The 19,891-nt window shown below is 34.4% G+C and overlaps 1 protein-coding gene across 1 annotated transcript; it reads right to left on the bottom strand.

Moving 5' to 3' along the window:
- Positions 1–283: 283 nt before the first annotated feature.
- Positions 284–10,741, bottom strand: LOC139522546 (uncharacterized). The gene is made up of 7 exons (XM_071316018.1): positions 10,463–10,741; positions 9,593–9,702; positions 7,904–8,011; positions 4,445–4,537; positions 1,987–2,100; positions 770–828; positions 284–410 (listed from the first exon to the last, which is right to left on the bottom strand). Exons 1-7 carry the CDS (start codon positions 10,708–10,710, stop codon positions 372–374), a joined length of 771 nt encoding a protein of 256 aa, XP_071172119.1. The 5' UTR covers positions 10,711–10,741; the 3' UTR covers positions 284–371.
- Between the last annotated feature and the right edge of the window lie 9,150 nt (positions 10,742–19,891).

Below are 19,891 nucleotides of genomic sequence, written 5' to 3'. Positions count from 1 at the left end.
TGACTGGTTTCTGAATATACACGGTGTTTTTTTTAACAAATATTGTTAAAGACATTTTTTTGGATCAGACATTTTTATAGGATATTAAACAAGTTGTCAGAATACTCAGTTGTCGTATTGTTTATATAAACAACTCTTTGAGCGTTCATGATGAAGGCAAATCCAGGAGGCGCTTCGGACGCATACCATTTATAAAGTGTTGTTTTTATATCACGTGCGTCCCATCTTCCTAAATTTGAATGACAAAAATAATAAAAACAAAAGCACTGAGTCAGTGATTTATTTTTAAAAACAGATCAAATGTAGTAGGCAGCATATGCGTTTCTGATTTGTTGATATTAAACTGTTGTACCATCAAGTAACACTAGTTCTTAATTTGGCTCCAATGATGAAAAGATACTGACAATAGTCTAAAAAAACAAATATATATCAACACTTTCAATAAAAAAGGATAATCATAATTCGATTTTTTCCTATAAAAAATTGGATATTTGTAAAAACAAAACATCTAGCATGTCGAGTCGTTCGTTTCATTTCGATTTTTCGAATTTGTAAGTAAAGTTTTTGTTTTTATATTATCATTTTTCTGTTCGTGATACCATTTTGTCTTTTGTCGATATGTTAAGCTTTCTGACTGAACCATTTAACATTGAGTTTGTATTTAAATTCTACTGATTTAAATATTTAATTTCTAACTGATATGTTTTTGGTTTTTCTATTTTGACAATTGGATCTACAATTAAGGTCGCTAAAACATATTTCTACGTACCTCAATGCCTACAATGGCTAACAATACCTGAATCGCATCTACAAAAGCATTCCCAGGGTCTACGAAACACAAACAATGAACATGAACTAAAGCAACAAAAAAACAATTAATGAGATGACTCATTGACAGCAAACTAAACTTTTCTGTATTTTGAAAGGTGATTTCAGATTTTTTTGACCGTCCAAAAATATGTGCCTATTTTCCATATAACAAGGACTATAGTTCCATAACGGCAAACATGAATTTTAACTTGGTCATCAATTTGTCAACAGTAGCAGAACGTTACAATTTTAAGAGCATTTATTAAATGGCTAATAATTAACTGCACAGGATCGACAATAGGTACAATTTTGTCTATATCGAAATCGATCATCATTATGTCATAGCTATCGACATAATAACATTTAAATATCATTGGTTAAATCGTTATAAGTTATTGCAATAAAACTGTTGGCAACCGGAGTCGAGCTTCTGAACGCCCGTCGCCACCCTATTCTACGTCTACAATTAAATAACTGGAGATTTTCATTTAGAAATTACATTTAAAAATTAAATCGTAATAGATATTGTATGATATCTAATGAGATGCCTGTCCTTCCGAGTCACATTAATGTAGATGTAAATAACTATAGGTCTCTGTACGGCTCTCAAAAATTGACCACAACTCATATCTTTTAGCCAGCTATATAAGGCCCGGACAATGACAATTTTAGAAGAAAAAAAAGTGTTGATTGTAACTAAGTTGAATTCTTGATTTTAAAAAAATACAAAAAAAATCGTCAATGAACTCTGTCAATACAAAACATGCAAAATGGAAAATAAGAATATTAGAAGAAGAAAAACGAATGCTTCTTGGCTTCAAATGTTTCGACAATTAGAACATGTACGTAAGTTTAGAGGGCGAAACAGTTTTATATTTTTTATCCAGTTTTATATGTTGCTGGTCTTTCGTTTAATGCTTAACTTTATGATCGATGCATATGGGTAATAAGATATACAGGAAATTTTATACTAAGTCTGCAATCAATATAAAAGAAACTCCATTAAAGTACCTGGTTGCTGTAAAACAACTGATTGTTCATTTCACTTTAAGTTTTTCAGGACGACTCCTCAACTTTTTCTATTAGTCAATGTATTTATACAATGGCGAATTTGTGTTAAAAGAAACAAGAGTTTCAATATACCTAAAACATCTTGTACGGCTGCTACGCTCTTACCTGAAACTTGCAAGTTAGAAGCTATTGGCGAGACATTGTTGGGAACACTTTGTTCTGCTGGTATAGTAGCTATTGGCGAGATAATGTTGGGAATACTTTGTTCTGTTGGTACAGCTGAAATGAAAGGACTCGTTTTAACATCAAATTAACATTGTTTACATTGTTTTCAGAGTCAATTACTTTGTTTTTATATCGTCATATCGCCCACATCGCGATGAAAACACGACGTCGTATCCTAATTGTATACATTACGATATCGTCTATGTAACCACTATGCTAGCGTTCTTAGAAGGTTAACGATGTTGACGCAATGTCGAGATAAGTTGATCAATATCGTTTATATTGTTTACCGAATCAATTTCAATATAAAATATGTAATCACGATTTTGTTACTAATTTGTATGCATAGCGCAGTAAACGATTTCAACTATGTAAACAATATATTACAGTTCCTTCAATGTTAACAATGTTATCACGATGTCGACAATATTGATTTTACATGTGCACGTGACATGACAATTTGGTAAAATAAATATGAATATCAGTATTTACCCCACCTCTTAAGAAATCAACCAATCCTTGTCTTTTTAAAATTAGCACCATGTGAATACCATGGATTTCTTATACCCGGTTAATGTTTTAGCAATACCCTGACAAAGACCATGTATTTTTTATACCTGGTCACTGTTTTAGCAATACCCTGTCAATGATAGAGTTATCGTTCTTTGCTCTCAACAGAAAAATTTCAAAATGGCGACGAAACGGTTTGCGTCTTTAACAGTAGACGAGATTAAAAAAAAGAAAATGTAAATTCGTTACATAGTCATTTACTGACCGGGTACAAAATTTACCCTGGTCAGTAGGTTTGATACCTGGTCATGCTGGTGAGGCGAAGCCTAATTATTATATCTTCGGTCAACTGAAAGTCAAGCAGAATATTTTTTATCCGTGAACTTCAATGATTTTGTTTCTATTATTAAAAGAGGAACGAAAGATACCAAAGGGACAGTTAAATTCATAAATCGAAAAAAAAAAATGACTACGCCATGGCTTAAAATCAAAAAGACAAACAGACAAACAATAGTACACATGACACAACATAGAAAACTAAAGAATAAACAACATAAACCCCACCAAAAACTAGGGGTGATCTCAAGTGCTCCGGAAGGGTAGGCAGATCCTGCTCCACACCATGATAAAAAACAAAAAGACGAAGAAAATGCCAACACTTGTACCTCCAAATCACTAATGACACTGAAAACTAAAGTATAAGCAATTCGAACAATACAGAAAAAAATACGGATGATCTCAGGTTAAAGGTGAGCAGATCCTGCTGTACTTGTACCATCAATCATATTGTTCATGGTAAGTACACATCGATGATGGTATGGGTTTTGTTCATTGTAGAAAATCGTACGGTGACCTATTGTTGTTTATTTCTGTGTCATTGGGTCTCCTGTGAAAAGTTGTCTCATTGCAAATCATACCACATATTCTTTTTCACAGGGAAGACAAACATAAACATAAAGTTGTACTGCTTAAATACTAGTAGTAAAAAAATTCAGTATATAAACTAATACACAATCTCAGTCATGCTAATGTTATAATACATATAATAATATTATCAGACATCTTTAGCTTTACACTAAATTTAATGGATGTTGGATTTGTACTGATTGATATTTTAGACTTTACTGCATGATTTGTTTCATTAGTTGTCATTGGTTTAGAATTAGCTGTAAGTAACTGCAAGAAGTTTTACCTAGTACTATTTGGTATCATCTGTATATAATGTAATGTTTGTTATATAAGAAATTAGACTTGGTTTCTGTTGTGTAATATGTAACAGGGTCTTGATGTCGGTTCCTTCAATTCTGTATTTTTTTAATTTGTCAGGCCATTTGTATTTATTCTTTATACGTTTTGCACATTATTCTCTGTTCTGTAAACACCAATTCTTTATATTTTAGGACCTCACTATTCTCTATTCTTTATGTTTTGCCCATTATTATTTTTTCTGTAAACTCCAATTCACTCCCTCGTGTTATATCAACAAATAACTCTAGACTAGAGAACTAGTCTTATAAAAATGTTATTTAAAAGATGATACCAGTGGTGACAAACTCTGAGTTGAAAAAGACAGAACTTGTAAATAGAAAATTCCAGATCATGTAAGGCAAAAAGTTTTCTTTTTCTTTATATAGATTCATTAAATACAATTATATTAATCTGATCTGTAATTCTATGTGCCAATTTGACTGAGTGCAGATTAGCATGCCGAGTGATTCATTTATAGAAGGAGACGTTTATCCTGTTGACGATTCCTGTCTAAATTATTTTGGAGTTCATGTGATATTCACAATTTTTTGTGTTGTCTTGAATAGTCTTGATGAGATTTCAACATCGCTAAACTACTGTGTACTTACTTAATCAGTTATGATAGTTTTTCATACATTACCTGCTTGGGTGGTCGGGGGTGTATCACACTCTGCCTGTGTCTTCGTGCATGGTGCACAAACTGGAACCGGTGTTGGAATTAGCTCAGATGTACCTTTATTCAATTAAAGAAAACATTTCATGATTAAGATAACTTTGGTAATGTCATTATAATTCGAATAAGTGAATCATAAAGAGAAAACAGATAATGGAAATTAAGCTATCAGGGGATTTTTCACATCTATATATTACTATATGAATAGAGTTGAAATTGGGTGTCGCGTTTTCTTCTTTCATATCAAATCCATGAATATTGTTTTATACCTCAACGGGGTAATGGCCAGCGAAGCTTATTATGTGTTATTTTCAAAATCTCTTGGGGGTATTTGGGGGTCAAAATCAGAAAAAAACCAGTTCGGATCGACCGTCCTTCACGACGCTCGGCTCTGAAATTTATGTGCTCTTTCTTTCTTTTTTAATTGATCCTTCCGCTATCTGGAGCACCACAGGTTGCCTGTGTAATCAGAGCATCAGGTTGTCATCATTTCTGTCATTCTACATCTGTCTGGCAAAATTTAATTTTATTTCGTAGCAGAAGCATCAGTTCAAGCAACAGCATCGATTCAACATATAAAAGGGTTGAAAGATTTCTTTAGTTGTTGGTTAAACATGGGTACCGAAGAGCGGCTGGAATGTGACCCCCCCCCCCTAATTTATATTGTCGTGAGATCCGAGCATATAAATATAATATAATAAAATTACAAATCAAAAAATCAAAATCAAACGTGTTTAAAAACAAATTTGCATAAGGATTATATACTAAAAAAATTTGGTTTTAAAAAAGAATTCATAAAATGGGTTGAAACTATGTATACAGACATAAAAGGATGTATTTTAAATAATGGATGGGTGTCTGCCCCCTTCAATACTTTTCGTTGGATTAAACAAGGATGTCCGTTATCTTCGTTAATTGTTGTCTTGTGTGTTGAAATAATGACAATTAAATTAAGAGAAAAAAAGGAATTAAAAGGATTTGAAATCAAATTAGATGGAACATCTTGCTCACTAAAAATATGTCAACTGGTAGATGATACTCAATTGTTTTTAAAAACACACAAAGATATAAGTATTGCCCTTAATATAATTGAAACTTTTGGAAGCCTTTCTGGGCTCAAACTGAAAAGAAACAAAACAGAAGGCTTATGGCTTGGCAAATTTAAAAAGTCAAAAGATAAATTTGAAAAGATAAACTGGAAACAAGACCATATTAAAAGTCTAGGAATATATTTTGGATACAATTATCAAGAATGTCAAAAATCAAACACAGAGAAACAAATAGATAAATGTGAAAAATTGATTCAAGGATGGAACAAACGAAACTTAACATTAATAGGAAAAAATACTGTAGTAAAGTTCCTAATTTTACCAAACCTAACATACACAGCATCATGTATGATAATAACACATGAAATAAAACAAAAGTTCAAAAATTTAATACATAATTTTATATGGAGTGGAAAAAAAGATAGAATTAAAGGCTCTATATTATGTAAACCATATATTGATGGAGGATTAAAAATGATTGATTCAGACTCCTATATAAAATCCTTGCAAATTAGATGGGTTTCAAAACTAATAAAAAACGAAAACGATAACTGGAAAATTATTCCAAGATTTTATCTTAATAAATTTGGGAAATATTTTCTTTTATTCAGAATGAATTTAACAAAGGTAAATTTACTTAATAAAATAGATTATAAATCCTTGCCTGAATTCTATAAACAATTAATCAAAACTTGGGTAGAAGTAAAAGGAGGTCAAACTATGACTCCAAAAAACTTTCTTGAAGTTAGAACACAACTTATATGGGGAAATAATCTTATCATAGAAAATGGGAAATGTCTGTTTTTTTTCAAAATGGGATTAGCAGTAATATTTCGTACATCAATAATATAACAGATGAAAACGGACACATCTCACCAAAAACAGTACTAAAAAAAATAAAGAATAAACAAGATTGGATTAGAGAATTTTCTTTAGTTAAAAATGCCATACCAAAGCACTGGCAAAATATTTTAAAACAAGAAAGCTCTTATAAAACTGTTGTCAATATAAAGAAATCAGTGAACTTAAATATCCTACTAAAACATGAAATTTCACCAGACACGAGCAACAAAGAAATATACACATTCTTACAAAGTCAATTTACAAATGATAAACCAACAGGAATTTTAATATTGGAAAGAATTCTGCATAAAAAAATGTATACAAAATTTAAATCCACATTCAACTTTATTTTTAACTACCTTGAAAACAACAAATTTAAAATGTTTAAATGGAAATCAATGCATTATATATTAGCCTGTAATAAATTACTTTATAAATGGAAAATAGTACCAAGTAGTTTGTGCTTCCATTGTAAACAACATGATGATTATCAACATTTTTTTTTTCCTGTTCTTACAATGTTCAGTATTGGCACAAAGTTAACCATCTACTAGCATTATTAAAAGTTGATAAGCATATATGCAGTCTTGAAAGTTTAGTCACTGGCTATAAAATTGAAGATGAAGATTATTTTGATACGAACTATTTATTAACTATAATTTACTTTTCAATTTACAAAGCATATTACATGTCTGACAAGAAAGACAAGGTCATTGATATTTTTAAAATATTTCAAAATGAAATCAGGGACATAATTAACATAAATAAAATTAGAGAAAAAAAATTAAGAGAATCAAACTTAAAACTTTGGAATATTTCGTATTTCTATAATTGCGAAGCAAATTCTAGCTGTGACCTAGTTAGTTCATGACTGCACATGACAGGTGACCGGTCAGGTGATATGCATCATATGAAATTCGCTGTTCTACTCTTTTGTCATGTTTATATATATAATTTATCATATTTAATATAGCTACACTGAATTAGTAGTGTTATTAGTTGACACAATACAATGCTTGGATATTGCATTCATGTATCGTTAATTATACCACGTGTACTTTCGATCTTTTTTTGTTCTTTGGTTTGATCGCAAATAACCATTTACTGAAAAATTTATGTTGTTTTTTATAATGTGTGAAAAAACAACTGTCTTACCTAATCATTTAAGATTTTCCACAATTATACGGAGTAAACTAACAAAACATTTCGAAATTCTACTGTCGGCTGAAAAGTCATGCTGTCAGTATCAAAGATCATCATCAATTTCACGGTTCATTGAAGCTTCAATAAATAAATCAAATGCAGTTTAGGTTAAGAAACGTACCGTATTCCGGTATGAAATTGTACTCTGTACAACTGCTATTATGTATGTAATAAATACAACTAACTTTATAGATATACTTATTGAATATTTTTCCATAAATATCAATGACTTATTTAAGGGATACTTAATTGAGGCTGTAGATTGGGTAAATTGTTAACAGCAAAAGTGCAATAAAACTTTGATTAATTAAAACACCAAAAAGGTTTATACCTGATCTCCTAAGAATGAAAACTTGCGAAGTACCGGATTGACAGAATTCACATGTTGAGGTTGTGCTGGCTAAACTTGGGCTTCGTAATAGAGGAAAGGAACTTACATCTGTAAACATCAATTTTGGAATCAATACAAGCTCATTCCACGCTACGTAAACGGTGTCCTCTATGAAATGTGCCTTGGCGTTCTGGGTCTAGTGTGACTACCTATTTGCAACACCAGGTTTAGTATGTTTATTTTGTTTTATATATTGATTTTTCACTTTTTAAAAACTTGATGTGTTACAGAATGCTTTTGTGAATTCATAAATTGTATATTTACATAAAAAATATTAACACAATTCAAAAGTATTTGTTTGTACTGTATAAACGTTTGATACCCTAACCGTATTAGGCCCAACTTTTTTGGAACTTTTGGTTCTCAGTGCTCTCTAGTTTCGAACTTGTTTTAGCTTTCGAACTTTCGAACTTTTTTCATCTGAGCGTCACTGGCTGATCTTGTGTGGACGAAACGCGCGTCATGCGTATAAGGTTTTAAACCTGGTATCTTTTTAGCTATTGTTTGTGTGTTTCTATGTCCTATATGTTCTCCAATTTATTTGTATTGTAGTTCTGGCATGTAATATTGTCATTTTAATGTGATATTTAACATTGCCATAAAAGCGGAGGTTTGGCATGACACAAAACCAGGTTCAACCCACCATTTTTTTCTTAAAATGTCCTGTACCTAGTCAGGAAATGGCAATTGATATATTATACCAGTAGTTCATTTCTCTGTGTGTTATAATTTTATGTTGTGGTTCTGTTGTGTCGTTGTTCTCCTCTTATCCTCTTATGTTTGATGCGTTTCCCTCAGTTTTAGTTTATAACCCAGATTTTTTTTCCCAATCGATTTATTAGTTTCGAACAGCAGTATACTACTGTTGCTTTTATTGATAGGGTTTTACGGTGGTTTTAGTTAATATTGTTACAAAATGCAAACTCATGAAATAAATTCCTCTTTAAAATCCTTTATTTTTCGTATTAACAAGGATAGCTCCTAATATTGCTGTATAGTTATGCATGTGATGAACAAATATAGTCAGGTAAGCATTTCATCACCGCCATCTTTACAGAAAAACAGTTCGAAAGTTTTCCTGATTCGATTATATTCTAAAATATATTGCTTGATTTCTATACATTAAATAATGACGATGATGGTTAAAACCCGAATGAAATGTCTTTTGGTGGTAATATGCAAAGTATAATCGAACTTTTACCATAGGTCATAATTTTCTTGAAGGAAAATGCACAGCTTTAAATAAAAAAGCAGTATTTTAACATGATTAAAAGACAGAACTTTTTTTCTTCTTGTTTTAGAAGTTGATTAACAAATAAGTTACGATAACGTAAGACAAATGGGATATTTAATTAAAAAATCTGACAAATATGATTAATTGTTCCCTAGAATATTTCTTCGATTACTGTCTTTAGAAAAATCCACTTTCTAATTTTTAAACGGCTGTTCAACAAGCTCAACTTTGCCGTGCTGTTAAGGTCAAATTTACCAACCAACAAGTTGTATCAAAGTAATGAAACATTGAAATATTTTCTGTGAATGATTGACTGAAAAGTTACAAGACGGAAAAAAGACCAAGAGATGTCATTTATATTTTTTATAGTGATTAAGTTATTTATTATACTGTACCTGTTAGTAATTGTAAAGAAAATGAATTGACTGTCACTTTATTTATCCTCATACACAGATAAAACCACCCATCGCTTCCGTCTGGAAGGGACATCGGAACGACTTCACTACTAAAGAAAATAACACAAACATTTATATGTTAAAAAAATTATTGAAATAAATATCTAACTAACTTTTAATGAATATTTATGTATGTATATTGTTCTTTAATAAATATCCGGTTTAGGAATACAGTTAGAAGTAACAGTTGTATACCCGCAAACTCTAAGCCCTTTTTCTTAATATACGAAGCAAAAAATCGATAAACTCTAAACGGAGCAAGACAAGATAAGTATCTTCTATCATGAATCCATAAAACTTCATGAAAATCCAGTCTTAATGTTTAAGGGAGGCAAAGACAATTGCTAAATTATTAAAAAAAGCCAACATTTCGGGTACCCAAAGAAAGAAGGTCAGGAATACGAGTCGCTAATGTCTGAGTAGTTTCTCTGTCAGGTGCACTTGTGTAACTGACAATTTACAAATATAGCCGGTTTCTCTTTTTATATCGAGATTTAAATCATAAAAATGGCATCACATTGCAGTTAACGGTACAATGTATATTTGGTGACGCATTCTTTCAGAAAGTTATCATTGAGATTGTGCATGAGTACAACTATCAGCTAAAAACTAAACAAAAAGGTAATTTTTATGAAAGAAAACTATTTGCTCCAAAAATACAAATTCTTTGCCATACACCATATTGAACCCTGCTAGGATCAAATGTTCAATGTTGTCACATGTTGACAGACTGATTGATGCATACAGTTTAGAAATAAATTGCAAAGAATCCGGAATGTTAATGTAGTAATAAAACATTTAATATTTTACCGAAAGACATAAACATTATCCGTGCTACTGACACACGTAAAATCCCTAACCAGAGGATTATTTGGGTCATTCAAAGTTACGTCTCCTTCTCCTGCTGTATTAATTTGAAATGTAAGTGTCCCAATGTTTGTCTCAGAAACCCAATGGTTGGCTGTTAATTCCGGTGGAAAGGACGTGCAGACAGGATCTGCAATAGATAAAAAAAAATGCATTTCAAAAGGTGTTACTGTTTTCGGACTTATACTCATTTCAGTAGTCCGTATCTGTTACTGACATGATTTATAACACACCTCTCTAATCATGATACGACGGTGAGGTTTCAATTCCCACAGTCAAAGATACCTTAAATTGGTGTCGGCCCTTATTTTCATGTCTGTTTTAATTATATAGAACTTCACTGGTTCCGGCTCTTTCAATCGTTTGATATCAAATATTCGGTTTTGAGCGTTCCTGATCGATGTGATTAGGAAAAGCTCTTCAGACTCATACGATTTAAATCGTGTCATTTTTATCGCAGTAGGTCGATACAGCTTCGGGCGGTATATCAGTCCCGGAGGTACCACTGTCTCAGTACTTCAATACCAACATGTTTTTTATATGTCTTTCTTAAATTGTCTGTTTAAAAATTTATAAATGTTTAAGTTGATCTAAGATTGTATCTGCTATTATTGTGATGTTTCTTCGACCATGAAACTCGCCATCTAATTTAGATCTTTGTCTTTCAAATATTTGGCTTTCAGCGTTCCTAATGACGGAATATCAAGCAAAGCCCTTCGAACGCATACAGTTCATGAAATGTCATTTTGTTGTCAGGTTTTTCCTAATTGACTATATCTAGTTTAATCTTGTGAAGATAGGCGGAAGATACAAGAGGGACAGAAACAGTTGATTAATTTAATAAATTAGATAGATTTTGAAGGTCCTATTATCCTAACCATCTTTATCGCAGATCAAATTTATTCGTTCATAGTGTGTTAATTTACGTTTTTTGATTGAGTTAAGCCTGCCAATTGATATATTATCGTGTGTTTTTCTATGTTGTGACGTTATACTATTGTTTCAGAAAAAGGGAGAAGGTTTGGTACCATTAAAATGTTTAATCCCGCTGCAAATGTTTATAACTGTCCTAAGACAGGAATTTGATGTACAGTAGTTGTCGTTTGTTTATGTAATTTATACGTGTTTCTCGTTTCTCGTGTTTTATATAGATTAGACCGTTGGTTTTCCCGTTTGAATGGTTTTACACTAGTAATCTTGGGGCCCTTTATAGCTTTTTGTTCGGTGTGAGCCAAGGCTCCGTGTTGAAGGCCGTACATTGACCTATAATGGTTTACTTTTATAAATTGTTATTTGGATGGAGACTTGTCTCATTGGCACTCACACCACATCTTCCTATATCTATATATTATATAAGCAGATCATGTTAAGCTTTAAGATAATCTAATCTTTTTATCATATACCAAATTTAATTACATGTATTTTAGTAATTATTATGAATAACTTTCATGCATTTTGTTTTTCTTTGGTGAAATAGTTGTTTGTTTTTATAGTGATTAAGATTATATAACAATGCTGACTGCTGTGCCCCAATTTTAAACCTTTTACCTATTATGTCTGCTTGTTTTGCTCACACGCCAATATAATGGAATTCTAGTGGTTTAGCTAGAAATACATTCTACATGTAAAACCAGTTTTAAACCATCATTTTTTACATAATGAAACGTCTGTACCAATTCAGGACTAGAACAGTTGTTTTCCATTCGTTTGCTGTGTTTGAGCTATGGATGTTTCCATTTCATAATGATCGATAGCACTGATGGTGGAGATTGTCTTTCCAATGTTTTCACTATAGCCCAGTAGTCAGCACTATAGTGTTTACATGAGTTATAGTCATATTTATAAAAAATAACAAAACGTTGAATTTCTCGAAATACGAAGGATGTTCTACGCGGGAAGTGATTATCTTAGCTTCATTCGGCAACACCTCTCGGATATCAAGTTCTCGATGGTCTTCAATAGTTTCGTACTTTATTTGACCTTTTTGATGGTTTTGATTCCAACATCATCGGTGAGTCTTTTGTAGATGTATGTAACATGAGACGCATGTTTAACACGTTTGCGTATATTTTTCACTTGTGAAAGTTGTTAAAATAAAGTTTGCTTTTTAAGCATCTATAGTTGTATGACATGATGCAAAATTACTAGTTAAAATTACCTGTTCCTACTCCTGAGCCTGTAATGTAAAGACACGTTTTGAATATATTACTAGATAATTGTAACTTAACTAAACATTGTTAAAGGAAATCAATGGAATACATTTAGATATCAACATTTAAAAGTGTTTATTTGAGTTGTTTTTGACTATCAATATCTAGCATATTCGTGTAACAAAACAAAGATACCAAACGGGCAGTAACATTCACAATTATGTGATAGAGTTAATTTCCTAGTATATATAGATAAGTCGTTAATATTATAGAAGCAAAACAAAAACGTGAGGCATGACGGCCATCTTCTGTTTTAAAGGAGATATCCATGATAATTACGTACGTAGGAAACCAGATACACGGTACTTATGAGACTGGTTATTGTCAAGCATTGAATTTAATAAAATACATCATTTAAGTTTAAACAATTTTTTTCTTGACTTTTTAATATCACCAGCAGGATTTTTTTCCATCATATGTTTTGTTTTGTTGTAGGCTGTATCGTTGGTAATTTTCGATGTCATTTGGTCTCTTGTGGAGAATTGTCTCATTGGCAATCATACCACAACAGTAGTAGGGAGTGTTCAGTTTTAGGCGCATGAAAAAAGGTAGGCACGCTGGCACGGATAAATATGGTCATGCCCATCCCACCGAAAAAAGGTAGGCACGCTGGCACGGATAAATATGGTCATGCCCCTCCCACCGAAAAAAGGTAGGCACGCTGGCACGGATAAATATGGTCATGCCCCTCCCACCGAAAAAAGGTAGGCACGCTGGCACGGATAAATATGGTCATGCCCCTCCCTCCCTGTCAATCAACAGAAGTCATGACCTTTCGTTTCGATTACACATAAACTTATTTGGTCATAACGATCTGTGAAAAATCTATACATTCACACGTTGTATCCAAATAAGTTCTAGGGTGAGGGCAGGTCACGTGATCGTATCGAGGAACGTTAACTCTTGTACAAAACAAGGGAAGCAACTCTGTATATATATCTCTCGTGGAGTGACAATTCAACGAGGCAAGGTCACGTGATCGTATCGAGGAACTCTGATACAGAAAAGGGAAGCAACTCTTCATGAAGTGAACATCAATCACCGATTAATCGTATCGTGTTCGGGGCAAATAGAAAAAATACCAACGCAGATGTCAGTTTCATATATATTTATTACATTCATTCGTACAATGCAAGCAGTTTGTCGTCGTTACTCATCAAGTCTCTAGACGAAAAATCTTTCACAATGTCTTCCATGCACAGGCACTTGTTTCTGTCAATGTGGGGTTTACTATCCATACCAGTACAAAAAAAACACAAGGTAGCTAACGGAAATTTTCAATGTGTTCGCTTCAACCAATATTTTTTTAATTTCCCTTGATTTTTTCACAAATAAAAGTACACCAGTCTGTCGGTAATTGATTTATCTTTACAATGAAACAACTTTCACGTACCTTGAGAATACCCCTCAAACAGAATAACACACTTCAGATGAGAATTATTGACCTTTTTCCAGACCATTGAATTTGTAAGGACTTAACTTCCGGTTAACTTAGGAAGTTAATATAACTGTGTAATCCCATTGGTCACATTTTTCTGGTTACTGGTAACTAGTATAAATAAACAGGTAACCAGATGAATTAAACCAATGGGATTGCACAGTTATATTAACTTCCTTAGTTTACCGGAAGTTAAGTCCTTACAAATTCAATGGTCTGGAAAAAGGTCAATAATTCTCATCTGAAGTGTGTTATTCTATTTGAGGGGTATTCTCAAGGTACGTGAAAGTTGTTTCATTGTAAAGATAAATCAATTACCGACAGACTGGTGTACTTTTATTTGTAAAAAAATCAAGGGAAATTAAAAAAATATTGGTTGAAGCGAACACATTGAAAATTTCCGTTAGCTACCTTGTGTTTTTTTTGTACTGGTATGGTCCTATGGATAGTAAACCCCACATTGACAGAAACAAGTGCCTGTGCTTCCATGCTAATGTTTCTATATCTCATCTTCACGAAATGTACACAATAGAGTCCGCACGTATCGGATGATCCCGGTTGCACTTGAGTCGTACTGAATCTGTATTGAGGTCCATTGGCGATGAGCACGTTCATGAAGCGACGATGGTAATACTCCGGAGAACGTCCGAACGAATCGAAGAATTCGACGGGTCCCTCTCGCGGGAAGTGGAACGCCAACCAGTGAATGCCCTTGCCGTCGCAGTCGTCCGTGTTGACGACGAAACTGCGGGGCCTGTTCGAGACTTCATCCGGCAGTGCATCGGCACAGCACACGGTCGCCGGCAGGTCTTCGAGATAACACTCCAGTTCGTATCCGTAGGTTCCCTCCACGCCGTCGTCTTCCGTTCTGCATCGTTTGGCGGATGGTTCGTCGCCACAGTCCCTCTCGTGATGGATCTCGAGTCCCCGGGCGTGCGCAAATACCAGTCCGCATGCGCGGCAAGCCATCAGGTCCGATTCGCTTCCGACGTCTTCTTCTCCGAATTCCATGGTGTTCGATTCGCTTCCGGTGGAATCGACGTCTTCGTCCTCGGCTTCGGCGTCGTCCTTGCCTCCGCCCAAGACGTCGCTACGTAATCTCAAGTGTTCGGGTGTAGCGGCCTTCAGATCCACCAGAAGGTATCCGAAGGGTTTCCTCGTGGCCTCTCGGAACGTTTGCATCAAGTGGTGTCTCTGACTCGGATACATCTGTCTACCTAGCGTGGCGACGGGCTGGCGATCGACTGGATTGTCGAAGAGGACCAGGTAGTGACAGTTTCTCCTCTGAGTCGGATCCTTCCCGAAATACAGGTTCTGATTCACAGCTACCACCGACAGGTTACGATGATGCGATCCTTCCGTGAACAAGTCGTTGATGCGACGGTCTTTGGCCGAGGTCGACATCAGGTCGTCCAGCACGAGTAAGTTTCTGGTCCGTGCATCGAAGAAGTGATCGGCTTCCAACTCGGTCGGGATACCGCGAACGAATTCCACGGTGGGCACCACCGTCTTTCGAATCTCGTCGTAGAGGGGTTGCCATCGTCGGTACAGCCAGACGATCCTCTCCGGTACCGGGTTGCACGTGGATCTTCGCAATGCTTCCTTCACGAAAAACGTCTTGCCGCAGGAGGTCGGACCGGAGACGATCATGGTGAACGGGTGTTGAAAACGAAAACTTTCTTGCGTCGCATTTTGCGGTGGCGGCGGCGGCGGCGGTGGCGGTGGTGGTACGCCAGTACCATGCTTATTTCGATGATGCCTCAACATGACGTCTCTTCTCGAAAACATTCTTTGACAGCTAGGACACTCCATCCTCACTTCAAGGGTGGAACTTTCCCTCTTATAACTTTTGTCGGAAATGAAGCAAGCAGAACACGTGATCATCTTTGCAACGGCACACGCGAAGTCGATCGTCTCTCAAGGTGATTTACAATATTTCCATCTCGCCTCCCCTCGACGCGAGGTAGAGCGGTCTCTCGAAAATTATCTCCGTGGTCTCTTCTTTTCTGATGGCTACGGATTGAAGCAGTGGCAGGTAAGTGTCTCTGACGTAAGATTCATCCCTTACCAGATCGCAACACACGTACATCCTCTGCGTAGACGTTTCAAAAGCCGGTACAAAGGTCATCTCCAACAGAGCACACTCCCACGTTCCTTTCATTAAGTGTGATCTAGGTAAACGTATTCTGAACTGTCCTCCCCTATTCTGGGGAAAAAGTTGGAGCGAGTCTCCACTATTGACGAATAAGTAAAACTCGTCCATGGTTTTGATTAAGCATTCGATCCTCTTCCTCTTATAACCATCGCCGCCGCCGCCACCACCGCCACCGCCGCCGCCGCCACCGCCGCCACCGCATGACCATGTTTTTTTTTTATACAAGTAACCATACATTTCATATGTCTCGAATGAGTACCGAAGTTCGATTAAAACCACATAACACCATGCAAAGATTTTTTTTTTTACAACAATAAATGTATATTGTGTATAATAAAATGTATATTGTGTATGTTTCATATTGTCGTGCATCTGGCCTGATGGAAAGTCGAAAACTACTTTTCGTCGTTATCTCCCCTCCCTTCCTTGTCATAACGAAAAATAGTTCTCGACTTTCCAGTCTACAATAAATAATAGGAAATGAATGAAAGCAAATTAGACACTAAATATTTATTAACATTAGTTACAAATTGAAAAAAAAAAAATACCCAGAAACATCATCTATATATTATTAATCCATAAATAATTAGCAATGTTAATTTGTAAAGCGGTCACCAAGTTGGATTATTTTCTTTGTCATTTCATAGAATCCATCTTTGTCTGGTAAATTATTTTCTCGCCATTCACAGTTTTGTAAAAGGTTTATAAATGTATTTTTCAACTCCAATGATATGTCTGTAAGTTTAGTGTCCCTTTTCCACAATTCTAAGAGTTCTTCGCAATCAACATTTTCCAAGGCATCGTCGAAGTATATATTCAGTTGTTCTAACTCGGACATCATGAGACAGGAATGATTTCTCTGACTGGGATGATTGTTTCTACATCCAAAACAAAGTTTTCTGGTTAAAAGTCTGACTTCTTCTACCACTTTTCTAGCATATAAGAACAAGTATATATCAATCGTCATTCGAATCTCTTTACCCTCAGTTATGGTTTGTGTTGATTCCATCTCGATAGTTTATGAAGACTCTGTGAACGTTGGATTCCAACGCTGTTTATAAAGGGTATTTGATCACGTGATGATGTGTGGTTTGATTGGCTTAACAACACTGACAGATGTCAAAATCGGGAATTTGATGTGGTAGCAAAGAGATAATTGGGTTCCCATTTTAAATGTTCTGTTTGTATACAGTCGTTTTTTTTTGTCTAAGCCAGTAGTGTAGTTCCATTTTTTGAACGACTAAAACACATTCTTGGTAAATGAAAGCGATTAGAAACGACCACTGGGTGAAATGAAAACGTTCTAAAACGTAATGGAAATTACACGAGACTGGGACCATTTTTCCGTGAACTTTTAAATTTGATAGATAATTTATTGTAAAATAATATTGATGATGAAAGTGATTCCTTTGAGGATTTGATATAATTATCTCGCTGTGCACTTATGTCCATCTGGTATGAATTTAAAAGTGTGTGTGTAAGAATAACAATAAATAATTATTATTTACAGGGATATAATAAATGTCATTTATCATAACATTGCGATTTTAATAAATGAGAAACTCACGCATCTCAAATAAAAGTAGGCTTCATTGAACAATAATTGTATTTAGCAGGAAAGTTCTGTGTATCTAATTAGTCACTCGAGTTATCTTTGTTATAAATCAACAAAGACGTGAAATTCAATCCCCAGACATATATATACACACACTGATCAATGTATCAAAAGATAAGACTAATGCGATATGTATCGGTCAGTCTTCTAACATATGTGTGATTTTTCAATTATAAAAGGAAGCCAGCTTTATGATACAGCAAGACGTACACGCGTGCATTTCTTGTTGATTGGAATATAATGACTACAATCGACGTTCGGATAAAGTAAGTAAATAAGTTTGTTTTCATTTATGTATAATTTAATTATTTATTTGATCATTTGTTTTAATTGCAACGCATATTATTCATATATTTACTTTTGTTATAAAAACTAATATAATGGCATGACGCTCAAATCTCGAGGTTCAAATATATATAAGTCGATCTGAATCCAAATTTGATCAATCTATTCTTTTACACGATGACGTAGTCGATCTGAATCCAAATTTGATTATATGACCAGGCAAATGTTGTTCGAGGAGGTAACACTATCTTTTCAGCCTCACCCGATGAACTTATTTGGATACAACGTGTGAATGTATAGATTTTTCACAGATCGTTATGACCAAATAAGTTTATGTGTAATCGAAACGAAAGGTCATGACTTCTGTTGATTGACAGGGAGGGAGGGGCATGACCATATTTATCCGTGCCAGCGTGCCTACCTTTTTTCGGTGGGAGGGGCATGACCATATTTATCCGTGCCAGCGTGCCTACCTTTTTTCGGTGGGAGGGGCATGACCATATTTATCCGTGCCAGCGTGCCTACCTTTTTTCGGTGGGATGGGCATGACCATATTTATCCGTGCCAGCGTGCCTACCTTTTTTCATGCGCCTAAAACTGAACACTCCCTACTACTCACAACTTCTATTATAGATAAGAAACATAGAACAAACAAATATTATAAGACTTTGTTGTAGGATGCGGATCCAGGAGTTTAAAAGGGGAGGGGGTCTAGGCAACGTTCGAGCATAAAATATAGGTCTTATCATTGGATGTAAGGCTATAGAATTTACAGATCTGACATTATTGGGCTGATTGTTCGACGAATTGAATATACATAATGGTTTATAGCCTTGCATCAAAATCACTTTGCATTTCTACATTTTATGCAGTACACTTCCTACTGACATGCACCTTAGTTAATAAAAACAAGACGGTATAGTTCTACCAGTTATTATCATCCATGATGACAAAAGCTAAACGTATTAACTAAAAATACATGGTGGATCTTAAACTTTAAGGAGGGCCCTCATGGGGTTTTTGATTATGTGATTACTTGGCCGTTTTTTTAATGATTATTTGATTATTAAGCCAAATATTTCATGATTATTTGATTACCTAGGACTGTATTTTTAGTTTATGATTATTTGATTACTAAAGATAAGCAAATATTTAATGATTATGTGATTATATTGGCAAAAAAATGGTGATTATGTGATTACTAGGACCCCCCCCCCCCCCCCCCCCCCCCATGAGGGGCCTCTTTAAGTAGCAGTCCATGTAAGAACCTGACAAATTAACTAAAATGTGATATACCTTATCTTATCAAATGACCCAAAACTGCAATAAATACTTCAAAAAGGTCAAAATAATGCATCATTCACAATTTTTATATTCATCATTCAAACTGCTGCTTTTTACTAGAGGTTTCATTTTCAGGATTTTTGCCTATTTGTCCTATGTAAAATTACACATATTTTTCATTAATTTTTTCTTAAGGCTAGAAAAAATATATGATAAGTTATATATAGATAGAAAGACAATTGTTATATCTATCAAATAAAACTAAAAAAATCTTGGGATTTTTTGAATTGATAATAAAAAACCGTTTGAAAAAAAAATTAAAATTGCCATGTTATTATCTCCCCTGACGGAAATCTTCAGCAAAAGAAAATAGGTATACTACATT

The sequence above is a fragment of the Mytilus edulis genome, chromosome 5, assembly GCF_963676685.1.
Source record: "Mytilus edulis chromosome 5, xbMytEdul2.2, whole genome shotgun sequence".
Classification (NCBI taxonomy): Eukaryota; Metazoa; Mollusca; class Bivalvia; order Mytilida; family Mytilidae; genus Mytilus; species Mytilus edulis.
Note: the sequence above shows the minus strand (reverse complement) of the source record. Positions and strands in the feature narration are given on the sequence as shown.